Raw genomic sequence first — 17,639 nt, 5'->3', positions numbered from 1 at the left:
GCAACTCACAAATGAATACATGTAACTTCAACTCTAAGAGATGTGACCTTTTCTGCTTGTGCACACACACGCGCACACACACACACACACACACGCACACACACGCACACGCACATACACACACACACACACGGAAATAAACAATAAGATAAAGTAAACTTATTTTTTTTAATTTATTTATTTATTAAGGATTTCTGCCTCCTCCCCGCACCCGCTTCCCATTTCCCTCCCCCTCCCCCGATCAAGTCCCCCTCCCTCATCTGCTCAAAGAGCAATCAGGGTTCCCTGACCTGTGGGAAGCCCAAGGACCGCCTACCTCTATCCAGGTTTCATAAGGTGAGCATCCAAACTGCCTCGGCTACCCCAAAGCCAGTACGTGCAGTAGGATCAAAAACCCACTGCGATTGTTCTTGAGTTCTCAGTATTCCTCATTGTCTGCTATGTTCAGCTAGTCCGGATTTATCCCATGCTTTTTCAGACCTAGGCCAGCTGACCTTGGTGAGTTCCCGATAGAACATCCCCATTGTCTCAGTGTGTGGGTGCACCCCTCGTGGTCCTGAGTTCCTTGCTCGTGCTCCGTCTCCTTCGGCTCCTGATTTGGACCTTGAGATTTCTGTCCGGTGCTCCCGGGAGTAAACTTACTTTAAAACAAGTTAAAATAAGAAATCTACTTATGATTGCAACCTGCTAAACAATTGCATAGCCCAAATTCATTTATTCTTTGACATTTTAGACAACATATTTACTCCTCCTTACAAAATGCTCCTTTGGAAAGATCATTTAGTCTCCCTGTCATTGATTTTCTTACCCTTTACGTCTTCGCATTTGCCTCCAAAGTAGCCTTTGAGTGTAAACAACAGGGTGGGTGGAGAGGTCAAACAAAGACAGTCCGGAGTCCGTGTCTCTTAAATGAAATGTGTATTTCTGCTCTTTTCATGGTGATATAACTTGTCAAAGTCAATGTGCAGATCCAGCCAAAAATGACCTCATGGACTTAAGGGCCCAAGAAGGATGTGAGTGGAATGCAAGCATGAGAGTCGGGCTGATCATGGCTCTTTGTCTAAACAGGCAGCTTCTGGAAATGCATCCAGATGATGATCCATAATCTGAAATAAAGCAGCATTGCAGATTAGAGGACATTCCCAATTCTCAACTTCATTGTTCAGGACCATGAGAAATTATCTCTCTGAGTCAAATATTAAAAAATGACATTAGATATTTTCTCATAGCAATTTCAAACATACCCCAGTTAAATGTTCTACTTGCATAGTATGATTTGACTATCCTTTCTCATATCTATTGTAATAGGTGATATAAATTATTAATTTGGGAATGAAAAGTCCAATAGCGATTCAAACGATGATGCCAGTATCTTTGTTTGTGTTTTGAGATGATTAATCATCACTCAATATCTCATCCAATTGAACAGATTGCTCTTTGAATAGTTCTCACTATACAGCCCTGACTTGCCTGAAGTAGGCTGTCCTGTATAGAGGTCAGAATAGCCAAGTCTGGTGAGAAGCATCAGCTATTATTCGATGGGATCTGCAATTAAAGCCTGCCATGATTTGCTTTCTCCTTAAGGATCAATGGATGCTATTATTGCATTTGTTTTTCAAAATGTGGTCTTTTTTTAAAATTATTTATTTATTTATTATTATGTATACAATATTCTGTCTGTATGCCTGCAGGCCAGAAGAGGGCGCCAGACTTCTTTACAGATGGTTGTGAGCCACCATGTGGTTGCTGGGAATTGAACTCAGGACCTTTGGAAGAGCAGACAATGCTCTTAACCACTGAGCCATCTCTCCAGCCCTCAAAGTGTGGTCTTTTGAGTCTGTCATGGAGATCCAGGTTGTTTGGCCCAATATGTGGCATGAAAGAAGTCCAAGAGGACTCTTGGAAACAGTATCAAGTTCTCACTGTTTTAGTAAGAGGAATGATTTGTCCCAGTAAGTTGAAGTATGTAAAGACCAAATGCCTGGGCCTCTTCTGTAAGGTCCTCCTTATGCCTGTCCTTTTGCTTTAAGGTTGTCTTTAGAATTGTTTCTGCCAATTCTCTAAACAGTGTTTGTATTCTCAGCACCTTAAAGAGGGGGTCCAGGCAGTCATGGCTGAGATACCCACACCCTGGCAAGGCAGCTCCCAGAAAATCCTGCTACTCAACTGCTACTATAATGTCTTTTATAAAATTTTTATTTATTTATTTTTTGGTTAGGCTAGTGGTAGATCTCTATTTAGTTTGATGTGACTTTGATTTTTGGAATTTGGTTTTCTATGACCAGAGTGTCTCTGTCCCTCATATTTCCCAAAAAACTCAAGTTAGAGAAAGAGAGACAAGAGAAGCAATAGATTAAAGCGCTGGCTCAGGAAGCTGGGACATTGTCGGTTACAGCAAGTGCACGCTGCCTCTGCCCTGTCAGAACGCTGTGATGTGAGGGGAAGAAAAGCACTTCCCCCAAAGTGCAGTTTATGATAGGCACTACGCAGATTAGACTGTGGGTACCAGTCAGGAACATTTCCAGAAGGGATTGAGTCTAAAGGAAATACTAACTGCTGTCTTACTGTAGAGGAAATACTTCCATTGCAGAATACTGCTCCTAAATGCACCAGGAGGCTGCAGTGGGGAATGTGGGCATCTTGGACATAGACACTTAAGACTACGGTTGCTTCTGGCAACTCACTTAAAGGATGGAGTCCTCTGGGTCTCTATCTCTGAAGCAAGTGTAAATTACTACATTATAGTTTTTTTCTGGAGGCTGGAAAGCAGAAAAACATGCTTGCATACTGCCTCCGGGACCTCATACACAGTGTGCTCACATGGTGGTAGCTATTATTTGTTTTTCCTGGAGAATTTTGCAGTAGAGGCATTTTTTTTGGGGGGGGGGGAGGATTTCTCATAGCAATGTATATCCCATCTGAACACTGTGGTGCCTTGAAAAGTTCTTTTTTCCCTCCCAACTTGTGGCTCAACAAGACATGTTCCATGCTGTGCAATGTGTATTTTCCCCACTTCTTTTGCTTCCCCTCTCTCTTTTCCTTCTAATTTCTGTCTGCCTCCTTTACTTCCCATTTTCTCATCTCCACATTAGGTTTGCCTTGTCTCATCCATCTACTGTCTCTGAATGCTTGTTAGAGACCTCAGCATCTCTTCAGCCCGGGGTCACAGCTCCTCTGACCATATGAGGACCACCAAGTGTGTCAAGCCAGGATCTCATTGCACACACTAAAGATCCAGTTCCGAGAATCACTCAACTCTGAATGGATGGAGAAAACTAGTTATTAGGAAAACAGTGGTGTTCTAAACTTGAGAGCTTCTTCCTGAAAATCGCATCAACATACCACTTTTGGCAGGGTAGTAATAGAAAGGAAAAGTGTGCACATTCTGTTCTATGAGCCCTCTCAGAATAAAAGGGCTGAGTGGATCTCAGACCCCAATTCTCCATGCATGTGCACGAGAAAATGTGTGAAAGTGTGTGTGCTAGAGACAGAAGAGATACTGTTGGGCCTTGTACATTTGGATGCCATTAACCTATTTTTTTTCTGCATCTTCCTTTGCAATGAGCTGAATGCACTTTGAAAATGCCAAATAATATTAAAATGTATTAGGAAATGAATCATGTTTTTTTCATAATGATAGAACATTTAAAGCATTTTCAATTTGCACTATGTATGCTATTCCGGTCACACACATTTACACCCTAAGCCAATATATGGGAACAACCCTAATATATCCACTTCAGATGTCATATTCTGATGTGTGAGAGACTAAACATAGTTTTCTTCTACCACAATCGATTGCAGCTTGTCAAAGAATACATGCCGACTTAGCTGTAAATGCCCCCACCTGCTGCTCATTCTTTAATATCCTTCTCACTTAGTGCCTTGCTTTACCTTGTTCTTAGTCTTTTGTAGACTGACGATTGTGTTATTATTTTCAACATGGAAATGCTCTCTACTAGGAGGCATTTATGTGATACTTTCAGCCATGTAACTTCTTCGGTATTTCTTTGATAATGACGATGCCGGTATAAAAATACTACACATTATGTAATGGAGAACGTTTGACAGTGATTTATGCATTTGTAACACCTTAAAACTTCACCATTAACAAGTGTCATCCATGTCAAAACATAACAGGTAATTACTCCGTGGAAAGAGATGTTACTCAAGTAATTCCTTAGCAGTGCAGGTAGCTTCCTGTAGAAACGAAATTGCATGCCATCGCCAATGAGAGCATTTCTCATCAATGCATAATCATAGTCCTAATGAGGTCCCAATCACACTCGGCTGTCATGGCTTTTCAGCCTTTTGCAGGTTTGTTAGTTGGTTCTATTAATTAGTATGCATATTTTTAGGATCCTAAAATATGCACAATATTAAACAGAAGATTTTGAGATGCGTTCTTGACACCCTGTTTGGTTTTTTCACTATTCACAGGCTAGAGAAACTTAGGCATTAGTTTAACGGCTCTCTCTATTCTGCAAAGATAAAAAGGTGTTACAGAATCTCAGTCTGTTCGCCAGAGTGCCCTATTAACAGTTTCTATTTTCTTTCTGTTTTACTACAAACAAACAAAAAAAAAATATGTGATAAAGATCCAATACGGGCAGGTGATGAGACTGCAGAGATGCCTGCCTGGCATTGACGAATTCAAGCCAGTCTCTGATTGATGGTTCACAATTAATCCCAGGTTTGTGATGACAGAGGGGGGGCATTTAGTAATAGACTAAGTAGGTACTTGGTAGATAGCGCTCATCAAACAGTACACTTTTGGATTTTCAGGAACTACGGTGTGGAACAGAAAGTCAATCCAGTTTGAATACCTCATAGTCGTAAGGCCTGACTCACAGCCCTTATGCCACAGGGACACGTTTCCTTTCTAAATTTGCTAGGCAGAAATGTGACAGAGCCGAGGTGGAAGAATGCCACTTTGGGACATATCTCAATGACGTCTTTCAATAGTTTGTCAATATGACTTGTCTGAACATTTTCTGAAGTAATCGAGTGAACACAGCAGCTGGCGCGGTTCCTTCTGAGTCATAAACATTACAGATCTGAAAGTCAGCTCGTCTTTATTCAAGGCAAGCATCCGTGTTTCTGTGCTATACTCTCAAATGCCTGCCAAATATAAATTTTGTGTTGTGTATCTCAGTGGTTCCAAATAGCAGCTGATGAATCACAACTCTCACTGCTCCGTCGATATCTCTGTCTAGTAACAATGTCATTAAAGGGGAAAGAATTAAAATAATCTGGACAGAGACTGTTGCACAGTGTTGTCTTTTCCTTCAAAACTGGATTTCTTTGTTACCCTTCCTAACACATAGTAAGGTTCGGGAATATATCAATAGTGCGTGTGTTTGAACTAGGACATTTTAATTTTGTATAATTGTTTTTCTACACTCAATATTCCATGATTATATATTATATGTGTGTGTGTGAGAGAGAGTTGAATCAACCTCAGTCTAGAAATGGAAAGTAACTCTTAACATAGTGCAAATTCATGCTCTCATTAAAATTTGAAAAGCCATTTCATTTTATTGATTTATGGAGTTAGAAGATATGTTTTTGAAAAGGTGTATGGATGGGTTCAAGTCCTTTAGAAGTGCTAAACTTAGGAACAAATTTAATGAAATAACATACATGAAACCACTTTAAGAACTGCACAGTGCTGAACACAGGCCCAAACCATGAGCATCCCAGCTTCCCTTGGTAGCTCAGGAACCATTTTATAAGAAAACATGTAACACAGTGCTTTGTGGATATTGCTATTAAAGCATTTTCTTCTATTCTCACAATTTTTAATAGGACTCTTTTTCACCTGCTCTTTCTTGCTGTTTGAACAATCATATACACCTTCTGGGTTCTATTAATAATCTGTACGACACCTTTTCAAAAGCAAAACTCAAGATGCTCACTTGAATTTAGATGATGAAACTGAAGCAATTTTTTCAAATATGTGTAAAGATTTATCCATATATATTGCGTACATTTCAAATGATTAAAATAACTAGTAGCCTCCAATGGAGTTTTCTGCTGTATACCCTTCAATCAAAGCACACACATACCCATGAGTCATGGGTCTAATCTGGTCTGAATGAAGGTATGCTATTACTGAGTTCTTTGTAAATAACCCATGTTTTCCACACATATTGATACATTAAGAATTTTCAAGTGTATCTTTTGGAGGAACAAGTCAGCATAGGTGTTTTTGCATAGCTTGCTTAGAGGAGTAAACAATATCTACTGAGAGACAAATCAAACCAAGAGTAAAGACCAAAATTCAGTAAAAGAAGTTTCAAACTTAAACACAGCCTTTTTAAGTAGGTTCTTCAGAATTTGGAGACCATTTCTCTAATAAAAGTTATGCATTGAACATTGAGAAAATGAAGTTAGTTTGCACAAATACACACACCAGATAAAATCCCATTTAAAGAACCTGGAATTTGAATTGCAGAGAAATAAAGAAAAAGCACCTTTGAATCTTAGGTTCTACCACTGAACACTGTATCTTGTAAAGAGATAGCTGGGAACTTTTCTGAAGCCTGGAGCTGGGAGCATGATACAATTCAATGGGTAAAGGAACTCATCACATAGTCTAACAAACTACGTTCGATTCCTTGGAATTCCTTTCAAGGAGGGAACTGATTGCTACAAGTTGTCCTCTGACTGCCATATGCACTCAGCAACAAGTACATATGTTCACACACACACACAGTTAGATACACACACAAGGAATTGAAATGTAATGAAAAATAAGAAGTAATTGGGAGAAAAAAGGGTTTTTCTTAGGCAGTTTACAATGCATTCTATGTTTTTTTTTTTTTATTTTTCAGATCCTTCTTGCTAGGAACATTGATGGAATGCTTTCCACTTTGTCAACATGTCCATTTTGGCTCTCAAATGGAAATTGGAAAATTTGAGAGGCAGAGAATGAGATGGTTTAGGGCATGGAGAGCAAGGAAATACAAATGTTTCTAGGGAATGTTGTTCTGTGTAAAGCAATAATTATTTTCATAGAATAAACTAAGTTATGGCCTATAAAATCAAATAAGTGAAACCCTGCATGTAAAGAAACTGGGTGGCCACACCCACAGACATATATCCAGTAACACAGGAACAATTGTCAGACATTCTCATTGTCAACCACCAGGTGGGGACAAAGCCCAGAAAGAGTTGGTAGTTTTGCCAGGTTACACTGAAAAGCATTTAGAGATGAAAAAAAAAAAAAATCCAGAGGGAGAGGTAGAGTCTTCAGTGTGAAATATTTATTAACCTACAAGAATCTGAGTCTTTTGCCTTATGGAGGAGTGTAAAGTTGATGAGCCATCACTTCATGATTTTCTAAATGTATAACATTTCTGTTCATATTTTATTTTATTTTATTATATTTTTTTTTTTACAGGGTGGCTGGAGGGTACAGGACCCATTTATTAGTTTTTCAAAATGCTGTCATAGACCTAGTAGATGGACTGAGAGACTTCAGGGGCTCTGCACTTCAGCGACAGCGTATAATTGGGGTTTCCTGGCTGGATCCGTAGCTCGGCCAAAATTCAAATGCCATTAGTGAGCTTCAGGGACTGGTACAGCATGTCTTGCCCTTCCACATTCCTCTTGGCAATAGTGTAAACATTGTTGTTTTGCAGCTTGCTGGAAACTGTGTCAGCATTTAAATGACATTCCTTAATCTGAAACTGAAGATCATTTTCATTGGGAATATCCTTCCATGTTGCAAGGAAGACCTGGCGTTCCATTTTGCCATCTTCTACAAAAAGCACATTGAGTGGGATGAGGCAGCTGAAGTAGAAGACATCAATATTGTTTTTAACAGCCACCTGCAAGTTATTTAGAGGTTCCATCTTCATGACTGGGCCCAAGGTGTTGAGAGGCAGAGAGACATCAATGCTCTGGTTTGGCATCAGTGGAGTATGGATGGCCAAGGGTGTGCTTGGGATGACACCAAAACTATTCTTGTTGAACTGTATGGCAGAGTCTGTCATGTGCTGCAGAGCTTTGTTGGTGAAGTTCATTTCCATATAGATGTGGCCTTGGCGATGAGTGAACGTGCCCGAGATCTCCAAGCCTTTAGCCTTTACTGCAGGTAGCCAGACTTCTTTAGGAGCCACGTATCCACCAGGCGCCATGCCTATCCCCGTGGAAAGTTCAAACAGGTCATTCATACCGCTGCTGACCACAGCAGGAGTGGGAGAAGGTTGCAGGCACCGATGATGGGATGAAGGACTGTCCTACCAGGCTATCCAGTCCTCCTCCTAAAAGGTCCGCAGCTCCCATCTGCATGGAGGACACTTGTGGCATATTCACTGGGGGACCCAAGTCAAGATTTAAAAGATCCCCCAGAAGGTCACCTTGAGAGGGGATTACCTGAGGCTGTTCCAGGTTGGTTGCAGTGGTGGTGCCAACAGGGCTATCCCCTGCATCAGTGCTCCCGTGATGAATGGGCAAGTGCTTGCGATGAATCCCATGACTCCCTTCCACAAAAGCATTTGGAGGCTTGTGGTACACAGAGGCCAAAGAACCAATGTGACAGATGAGCTCATCCAGGAGGGTAGGCTCTATGAGGTCTGTCTCCTCAGAGCTCAGTGGCTTCTCAGACAGCACTACTTCTTTGGCTGTCACAGGGTCAGTTGAAAGAAGGCGCCAATAAATATAACCCCGATCTCGAAGGTCAGGATTATCAGAATCCTGTGTGGCCAAGCTCAAGACCTGTTGGACCAGTTCCTGTGCTTCTGATGGCTTCTTGAGAAACAGCTTCACTATGGCAGTAAGCAGTGTGAGCTGCACCTGGGTACTTTCATCATGAAAACCCTCCAGGAAGCTCTCTAGTAATTCATCAGCATTATCGATTCTTTCAGCATATTCGCCCACAATCCAAATCATAGCTGCTCGAGCATCGGGCTCATCCAGGGAGTCCAAGTTCTCACAGAGAGTGGCAATGATACTTTCATACTTGTTGGGGTATTTGCGGAAGATGTCCCTGATGACAACAATTGCCTCTTGGACCACATAATTTACTTTGGTCTGGATTAGGTCAAGCAATGTGCTTACACAGCGTTCTGCTGATTGCTCCACTTTGACGGCACACCGTCCAATGGCCCTCACAGCTTTGCCAACAAAGTCCACGTCGACCTCAGTGGCATATTCCTTCAGCTCTGCCAGAACCTGCGCAATGTTAGCCTGGGATGCAAGACGAATCATGATGTCCAACTTCTCTAGTTTAACATAGATGGGATCATTGTACTTCACAAAGAAGACTTTAATTTCCTGTTTCAAGATTTCAGGCCTTTTCTGGACAATTAGATTGATGTTCCTCAGGGCAACATACTGTACTTCTGGCTCCCCCCCGACAGCAGAGTGACAAGCGGAGGTACTAACTTCTTGAGCAGCATATTATAGTAGTCAGAGTCCTTGGGTAACAGCTCTAGGAACTTCATCAGGACTTTCACCGCTGAAAGCACCACCGCAGAGTTGGCATGGGAGAGCCGAGGAGTCACTCTCTCACTCGCTCACAGATGCTCTGGGCTTCCGGGTCATCTTTTCTCTTTTTTTTGGGGGGGGGGGGGTTCGAGACAGGGTTTCTCTGTGGTTTTTTTTTTTTTTGGAGCCTGTCCTGGAACTAACTCTTGTAGACCAGGCTGGCCTCAAACTCACAGAGATCTGCCTGCCTCTGCCTCCCAAGCGCTGGTATTAAAGGCGTGTGCCACCACCGCCCGGCTTCTTTCTGGTCATCTTTAGGGTTGTAATTAGACAGGCAGTCCAAGATGAAAATCTGGCCCCATTCAGTGCACCCATTTAGGGCTGTGAGCAGCTTATTGATATTCTGAGGGTTCAGATCAAGTAAGTTGCTGTTTGGGTGAGATTCACTGATCTCAGACAATGCTGCCACAGCGTTAGCCACCACCATTGGATTTGAATCTGCTATGAGATCCCGCAGAGAATTCAGAAATCCCTGGTCTTCCACCATCTGGGCATTGATATCATGGGGTTTTGCCACACAGACTGCTACTGTTTTCCGAACATAGGGGTCTTCATCTTGCAAGCACTTGCGGAGGGGTTCACAGAGATATTCTGTAATCTTGTCCACCCGGATACACCCCATGGTTCTAACTGCCAATGCTCGAATCAAAGGATTAGGATCTTCACAATCCTTCACAAAGCTGTTGACAGCCATGATGGCCATGTCTGGCTGACTCTTGGCATAGTTCATTGGATAGAGGTACACCAGCTTCTTCAGTTCCAGGTTGTCAGTCTGCATACAGTTCACTACATCTGGGAAGAAAGAGCTAACATCTTTCCCCATGGTCATAGTGGCAATCACCTTCTTCACAGCCTCCTTCCTCTTTTCTTTCTTTTCATTGTTGAGTTCAGCTTTTAATTCAAAGATTTCTCCCTTTTTATTGGTTATGAAGTACTTGGAGTCAGTCATGATTCTGGATCTTTAGAGTGTACCGGAGGCAAGGGCGGGGTGGCGGCGGCAGCCGGAGAGCACAGCCTGGGTGGTGGTTTAACGGTTTCCTGCGCGTCACAATTCTTTCTAGATCTAAGCCATTGCGCAAAACCCAATTTGCCAGGGACAAAGATGGTGGGCCGGACTCTGTTCATATTTTAAAACACTGGGGTAATGGAAATGGAAATTACTATTAGTTCCATTGTGGGGAATTAAAGAGGGAAAAGATTCAAATTCTTTGTATTATCATGATGATTTCAATACTTATGTCAGACAGAAGTATTATTCCATTGTTATATTTCATATTAGAGGTGGGTTTTGCATATAGAAAGATGGACAATCACCATGTAATCTTCATGCAAAGACTTCATGCTCATCCATTTGCAGTGAAACAGGAAGTAATAAAATCAGCTATTCAGAAAATAACTGCTGCATCTCTTGAAATCCCGAGATGGACCAAAGTCAAACTGATTATATGAAGGGGATTTCGCACTTCACTAATAAAAAACAATTACAATTATGAGATTTTCTACATTTGAGAGTAGAATGGATTTAATGTCATCTCTTTTTAGGGTATTCTCTGATATTACCTTTTTGACAGTAAGTCGAATGATCAATCTCTAAGTAGTTTTCTTTAGGTGAGAGCTCCACAAATATCTTAACATTATCATAGAAATGACGGGAGGCTACATTGATTAGTAGTAAATGGGAATTTTACTATTGTTCTCACTTCTCTTGCAAGCTCGCCATTTTAAATCTTTCTTTACATAATTACATAAAGGCAGATTTAATCTTAATATGTCAGAAAGTATTATCATTTTTGCAAGCAGTACTCCAAGGTTAATAATGTCTGGGAATATGGAGTGTTTTTGACTGCAAGATTAGTCTCCTTATTTGAAAAAGGCTTTAAACTTCATTTCAAAGGAGATTTCACACCCCATGAAATTTAAACTATGACATTTAGAAAAACATTCACTTTATTATAAAGCACTGAAAAATTATAGTGCAAATGTTTCTTGTTCCTATCCATCAAAACTGTGGTGGGAAATGGAAAGGGATTATTTTCTAGGTAAAAATTAGGCAATATGCTGGAAAAACGAATGCCTCCAACTGTTCATCTCGGAGTCAGGTAATTACGGCTTCAATTATGTTATAGGATGTTTTGAAATTAGGTCCTGTATCTGGTTTCAGAAGAGTTTATGTTTAGATAACTTGTTGTTCTTTGAGTTTTCTAGATCTATACTCCATAAAGTGATCTGCATGCTTGAAAATTAAGGTTTTAGGAAATCTTTTTAAAGGATTCTTAACAGCATCTCTGTGTGAGAAGATAATACTGAAAACAGTCAACAATCATGCATAAAAATGACATTTAAAGACAAAGATGAAAATTTGTCTTAATAGGTAGTCATTTTAAAATATTCTGACTAGAACTCACCTTTGATTTGACTGCTATCTTTTCAAAACAAAGTATGTTTGCAATACCAGAATGAAGAAACTCACGTAGATTCCTACAAAATGCACGACATGGTCTAGACTTCTTGTGTGTGTGCTTGAGTTTTGATCTGTATTTCTATATATCTGCAGCCACACTTAAATATCAGTTTTGCTTAATTGACTTAATTGCTCCACGCCTTTAGAAGCTACTGAGTGATACTCTTAATCACAAAAGTCCTGTAGCTTTGGGCTGTTAAGTTAATATTTGGTAGAAATGATGTGAATTATATGTTATGTTTCCAAGTAACAAAACCTAAGCCATATGCCAAGGAAAATGATGAGTGTTCAGATTTAATATCTATATAAACTGTTATTTTCTTATAAATGAGCTACTCTTTATGACTCTGTCCTCTATCCCAAGGCTCAGGGAGCATCGTAGGATAGGGGTGGAAATAATGTAAGGGCCAGAGGTTGGGAATGAGTGTTGGGAAAAAGAATATTCTGGACATGGCATTGCAGGTGCACCTGTGAATTCATGACAGAAGTGGCCACATGCTCATGACTGGACTCATTAGCAATCCATCAGGACAGGGAAGGGTTTATAAGGTCCAACTTCCCTAAGGAGCTGTAGGCATCTCATGACTGTGGGGAAGTGTGGGCTATTATTCCTCATTGGTATGGTCTCTAATGCATTGCCCCACCCTTGCGTATATAAACAATTTTAATTAAATTCAGTGAGCCACATAAAATATGAAAGTAGAAAAGGTTATTGAAAGAACAACATTTCATCACATGTATTTTTGGCACATTTTCCTTTGAAGTTTTAAGATCCACACGATGAGCACGCACACTGGAACTTAGCCCTTAAGTGTGAGATGTGTGAGCATTTAGTGGACAAGGAAAAAGAGAAGGTAGATGGGATTTGCTAATCTTGAATATTAAAACCACATGAAGGATCATGACGAGGCAATTTCATGTTTACTGTGCCTACCTCCATCAAGTCTGATTGCAAGGCTGAAAACTTACATGAGATCTTGGAATAAAGATTTTTGTTTATTCAATATTTTTAAATTATTTAATATATTTTACATTATAATATAATTACATTATTTTTGACCTCCCCTTTCTTCCCTCCAGCTCTTTACTCGTCCCCTCCTGTTAATCACGCCCACGTTTGTCCATGTCTCCCTCTCAAATAGATGGCCTCTTTTTAAAATTATTATATTGAGCTCATTTTGTGATATATATGTGTGTGTGTTTCAGGGCTGAACACTTTGTATTGGATAACCAGAGAGCCCATCCCTGAGAAAGGCTACAATGCATGACATTGCTATCTCTGGTTAATTGGCTAGGTTTTTAGTACCCCTAGTCAAAGAAGTTTCTCTTTATTGCAAGTGGAGACTGGGATAGCAAACCCCAACTGGATAGTATGCAGAAATCAGTGAACAATGGCGATCACAGTCCAGTGGATAAATTCACAGCATAAATCATATTTCTTGAGCTCGTGGAACATGACTAAAGAAGACAAAGAAAAAAAAACTCAAAGTAACAGAGAAGCAGGAAGTCTATGTCTCTTAGAAATGACTGTCTAGACACTTTCTTGGGAAGATGGAGGCAGTGTCGGTGTTTCGGGCACCAGTCGGAGGGTTTTCTTTTGATAATTGCCGCAGGAATGCAGTCTTGGAAGCTGATTTTGCAAAGAAGGGGCTCAAGCTTCCGAAAGCCCGAAAAACTGGCACTACCATCGCGGGGGTGGTCTATAAGGATGGCATAGTTCTTGGAGCATACACAAGAGCAACTGAAGGGATGGTTGTTGCTGACAAAAACTGTTCAAAAATTCACTTCATATCTCCTAATATTTATTGTTGTGGTGCTGGGACAGCTGCAGACACAGACATGACAACCCAGCTTATTTCTTCCAACTTGGAGCTCCACTCTCTCACCACCAGCTGCCTCCCGAGAGTTGTGACTGCCTATCGGATGTTGAAGCAGATGCTTTTCAGGTATCAAGGTTACAGGTATCAAGGTGCAGCCCTAGTTTTGGAGGGAGTAGATGTTACTGGACCTCATCTCTACAGCATCTATCCTCATGGATCAACTGATAAATTGCCTTGTGTCACCATGGGTTCCGGCTCCTTGGCAGCAATGGCTGTCTTTGAAGATAAGTTTAGACCAGATATGGAGGAGGAAGAAGCTAAGAAGTTGGTGAGTGAGGCTTTCGCAGCTGGCATCTTTAATGACTTGGGATCTGGAAGCAACATTGATCTGTGTGTCATCAGTAAGAGCAAGCTGGACTTTCTGCATTCCTGCTCGGTGCCCAGTAAGAAGGGGACCAGGTTTGGCCGGTATAGGTGTGAGAAAGGCACTACAGCTGTCCTCACTGAGCAAGTTACCACTCTGGAGATCGAGGTGCTAGAAGAGACTGTCCAGACCATGGACACTTCGTGAATGGTGCTGGGGGTGGTTGGTTATGTCTTTTGAGTAACTGGGGTGCACCACGCCCCAAAACATACATTCAGCTACTGCTTGCCGAGTGAGGCTCAGTTAAAAAAAGACAAAACCCAGAAAAAAAAAAGAAATGGCTGTCTAAATAAGACATAAATAATAACAATATCAATAGACATGCTGTTTGTCTAGGGGGTGGACTCAGAGAGTCCAGTCTCTAGACTAAGAAGAACAGACAACTAATGATTGCTTGAGTGTGAGATAGAAATGGAGGTGGGACAGGAGAGGATTTAGAGAGAGAAAAGAGTAGGGGAAAATGACAAAATTTACTTTAATAAAAAATAAAAAAATAGTCATTTGTTGCCTGGCATTCTTTGTGTGATAGAGGGCTCTTGGGTTTCTCCCCTCCTGTATTAGCATCTCTATTAATATTGCCACTTAATTTTTTGCATTAAAAAGAATTCTTTAGGTCTTTATAAAATACACAAATTTCTACTGGTAGCTACAGGCATTCAATTATTTTTCTTACTTTGAGTATAATTTCTCAAATGTTATTACCAAATTCCCTTTTACAATGGCTTGTTATAATAATAAAATAAAATTATGACACTAGTGACTGACATTTACTGAGATGATTAATACAAAATAATAGTGTCCTAAGGACCTTAATAACAGAACATTTATCACTTCCAAACTCTTATGCAGATTACAGAAATTTGGAAACTTTCTCATGGGTACAAAGCTACCACGAGCAAGACTGGGATTCAAACCCCAGAAGACTGTGTCTAAAGCAATGATTGTAAACTCTAGTTGAGGTCCAGCATCTCTGTTTGAGGTTGTAGCTGAGGTTAAGACTTCCCATTTCTAACAGGCTCACAAACAACTGCCACACTGCCTGTAGTTCAGATGCAGCTTTTGTAGGAAGTCCATTGCCTCAGGACCTGAGTTCTCAAGTTCTGTTCTGTGTTGTCTTCCTGCAGTGGCGAACGGAATCCTGTCACCAGCTCTGAAACGTGGACCACCACATGCTCTGCTTCCAGGTAGAGTAATGAGAAAGACTAACTTATCCAAAGGATAATAAATAGTAAAATAAGAGTTCAAAAGCATGTCTTCTCATCCTTACCTAATACCAGAGAGAGAGAGAGAGGGAGGGAGGGAGGGAGGGAGGGAGGGAGGGAGAGAGGGAGAGGGAGAGGGAGAGGGAGAGGGAGAGGGAGAGGGAGAGAGAGGGAGAGAGGGAGAGAGGGAGAGAGGGAGAGAGAGAGAGAGAGAGAGAGAGAGAGAGGGAGGAAGAGAAAGAGAACACAACAGAACAGCGTGAGAACTTTGTTTCAAAATAACTTCATGTAGATTTTAAATTCTAATTGGAATCCTACATCTGTGAAAGATACACAAATACATTAGGTATTTGGATGATAGTAGCCAAACTATTTATGGCTTCATGGCTCTTTTCTGACTCTGCCTACCCTCTCTATATATCTCTTTTAACCTGGCTATATTCTGTTAAGCCATTGGCCAAAGGCAGCTTCTTTATTAACCAATGGTATTCACAGCATATAGAGGGGAATCCCACATCACTTGAGTTTTTCTTTTATTATTTAGATTTAATAAGACATTTTTATTTAGTCTTGTTTGTCAAGAACTCACTAAGGACAGGGATGATCTTGAACTCCAGTTTTATGTAATTTCTGTTTACCTTCTGAGTGTCAGGATTGTGACATGTCACTACATATGGTTTTAATGTTTTATTTGTTTGAGAATTTTATATATGCATATAATTAAATATGATAATTCTCTAGCCCATTCATCTGTTTCAACTACCTCCAAAGCCTCCCCACCCTGTGACCCTGCCAACTTCATGCTTTGCTTTATTTATTTTCAATGACTCTTTAAGTTCAAGCTGCCCATAGGTACATGGGTAAGGAGCCATCCATTGTTGTGTGGGAAAGCTACTGGTGGACACACCCTCAGAAAAGAGTAATTCTCTCTGCCCAGCTCAGTGCCAATGGCTTCTCAGTAAGCAGCAGTATTTAGAGACCACCTATGCCACAGATGCCAAGATTTTGGCTGGCTTCATCTTGTGCAGGGCTTTTTGTAGGTGACCACAGCTGCTTAGATTTCACATGCCAGACTCTTAGCACGTTGACCAGTTACACACCACTCCGTTGACTAATTCCCACTGCAGAAAGAAACTTCTCTCATCAAGGTGGAGAGATTCCTGGGTCTATGGGTATAACCAAGAATATTTAGACAGCAATGTAACAGCATCACCATTTAGCAAAATTACAGTAGCAGGTTCTAGGCTAAAGCCAGGATTCTGGAAGCAAGGATGAAATTCCCTCCTGTGGACTGGGTCTCAGCTTCAATCAGAGAGTGGTACATAACAGCCATGCCACAGTTGCATTACTGTCTACGTCATGCCTGAAGGTTGGCATTATAGTGAGCTGAGTCCACTATTGGGGGGCCCACGAGTGTCTTCTCTCTCCCACCAGTTTGCAAAACAAAATTTCGCATAATTAACGCAAGTCCTCGGAGCAGAGTTTTTCTGATTGCTCTGAGACCAATTTCTCTGCATTCTGCAACCAAAGTGTGTGGACACTTGGCTTTTGTAGAAAATTTTAACCACTATTTCTACCATGAATTAAAAATAAAAAGATCAATCTATACATTCATAGAATTACTTAAAGAAAAATCAGACATTAACCTTTGCCCATATTTTTATTTTGGATATTTAGAGATATGTATAATTATAGAAATTCATAAAGAATTAAAAATTTATTATTAGTGTATATTTGTACTGTGTGTGTGTGTGTGTGTGTGTGTGTGTGTGTATATACATGTGCAGAGGCATGGTGGTGGTGAGTACATGCCATGGCAGACAAGATGATGTCAGTGGATAACTTTGTGGAATTTGGTTCTCTCTCCTCAGGTTATGGATTCTAAGGATGGCACTGAGTTTTCTAGGCTAACAGCAAGTGTATTTAACCATTGAACTAACTCAATAGCTCAATGTTCAGAGTTTTTAAGGCCCTGCTCATTTATAGTAATTCTTTAATGAGATGAGTGCTTTTTTTTCATTCAAAATTATTAAATGATTATCAGTAGTCAAAAAATTATGCTTTACATAATCTTTTTTATTTCAAAAATTTACTATTTAACATTCAGATATACTTACTAACCTGAAATAATTCTGAGTTCCTAAGTTTGCAGTGGGAAAGGGCGTATCATGAGACTGCAGACTTTGGAAAGGCCCTGCATCTAAATTCTTGCATACATTTTTTTTTAACTGAAAACT

At 40.5% G+C, this 17,639-nt stretch overlaps 1 protein-coding gene and 1 pseudogene across 1 annotated transcript; one reads left to right on the top strand and one right to left on the bottom strand.

The window, feature by feature from the left end:
• Positions 1-7,433: 7,433 nt before the first annotated feature.
• LOC121462070 lies at positions 7,434-10,444 on the bottom strand (annotated as a pseudogene).
• A 3,063-nt stretch (positions 10,445-13,507) lies between these two features.
• LOC121462585 (proteasome subunit beta type-7-like) lies at positions 13,508-14,371 on the top strand. The gene has a single exon (XM_041674230.1). It carries the CDS (start codon positions 13,508-13,510, stop codon positions 14,345-14,347), a length of 840 nt encoding a protein of 279 aa, XP_041530164.1. The 3' UTR covers positions 14,348-14,371.
• The last annotated feature ends 3,268 nt before the right edge of the window (positions 14,372-17,639 follow it).

The sequence above is a fragment of the Microtus oregoni genome, unplaced genomic scaffold (assembly GCF_018167655.1).
Source record: "Microtus oregoni isolate MIOR12 unplaced genomic scaffold, Mior012 000001F_ref0000356, whole genome shotgun sequence".
Classification (NCBI taxonomy): Eukaryota; Metazoa; Chordata; class Mammalia; order Rodentia; family Cricetidae; genus Microtus; species Microtus oregoni.
The sequence above is the reverse complement of the archived record's forward strand: the minus strand, read 5'-3'. Positions and strand labels throughout refer to the sequence as shown.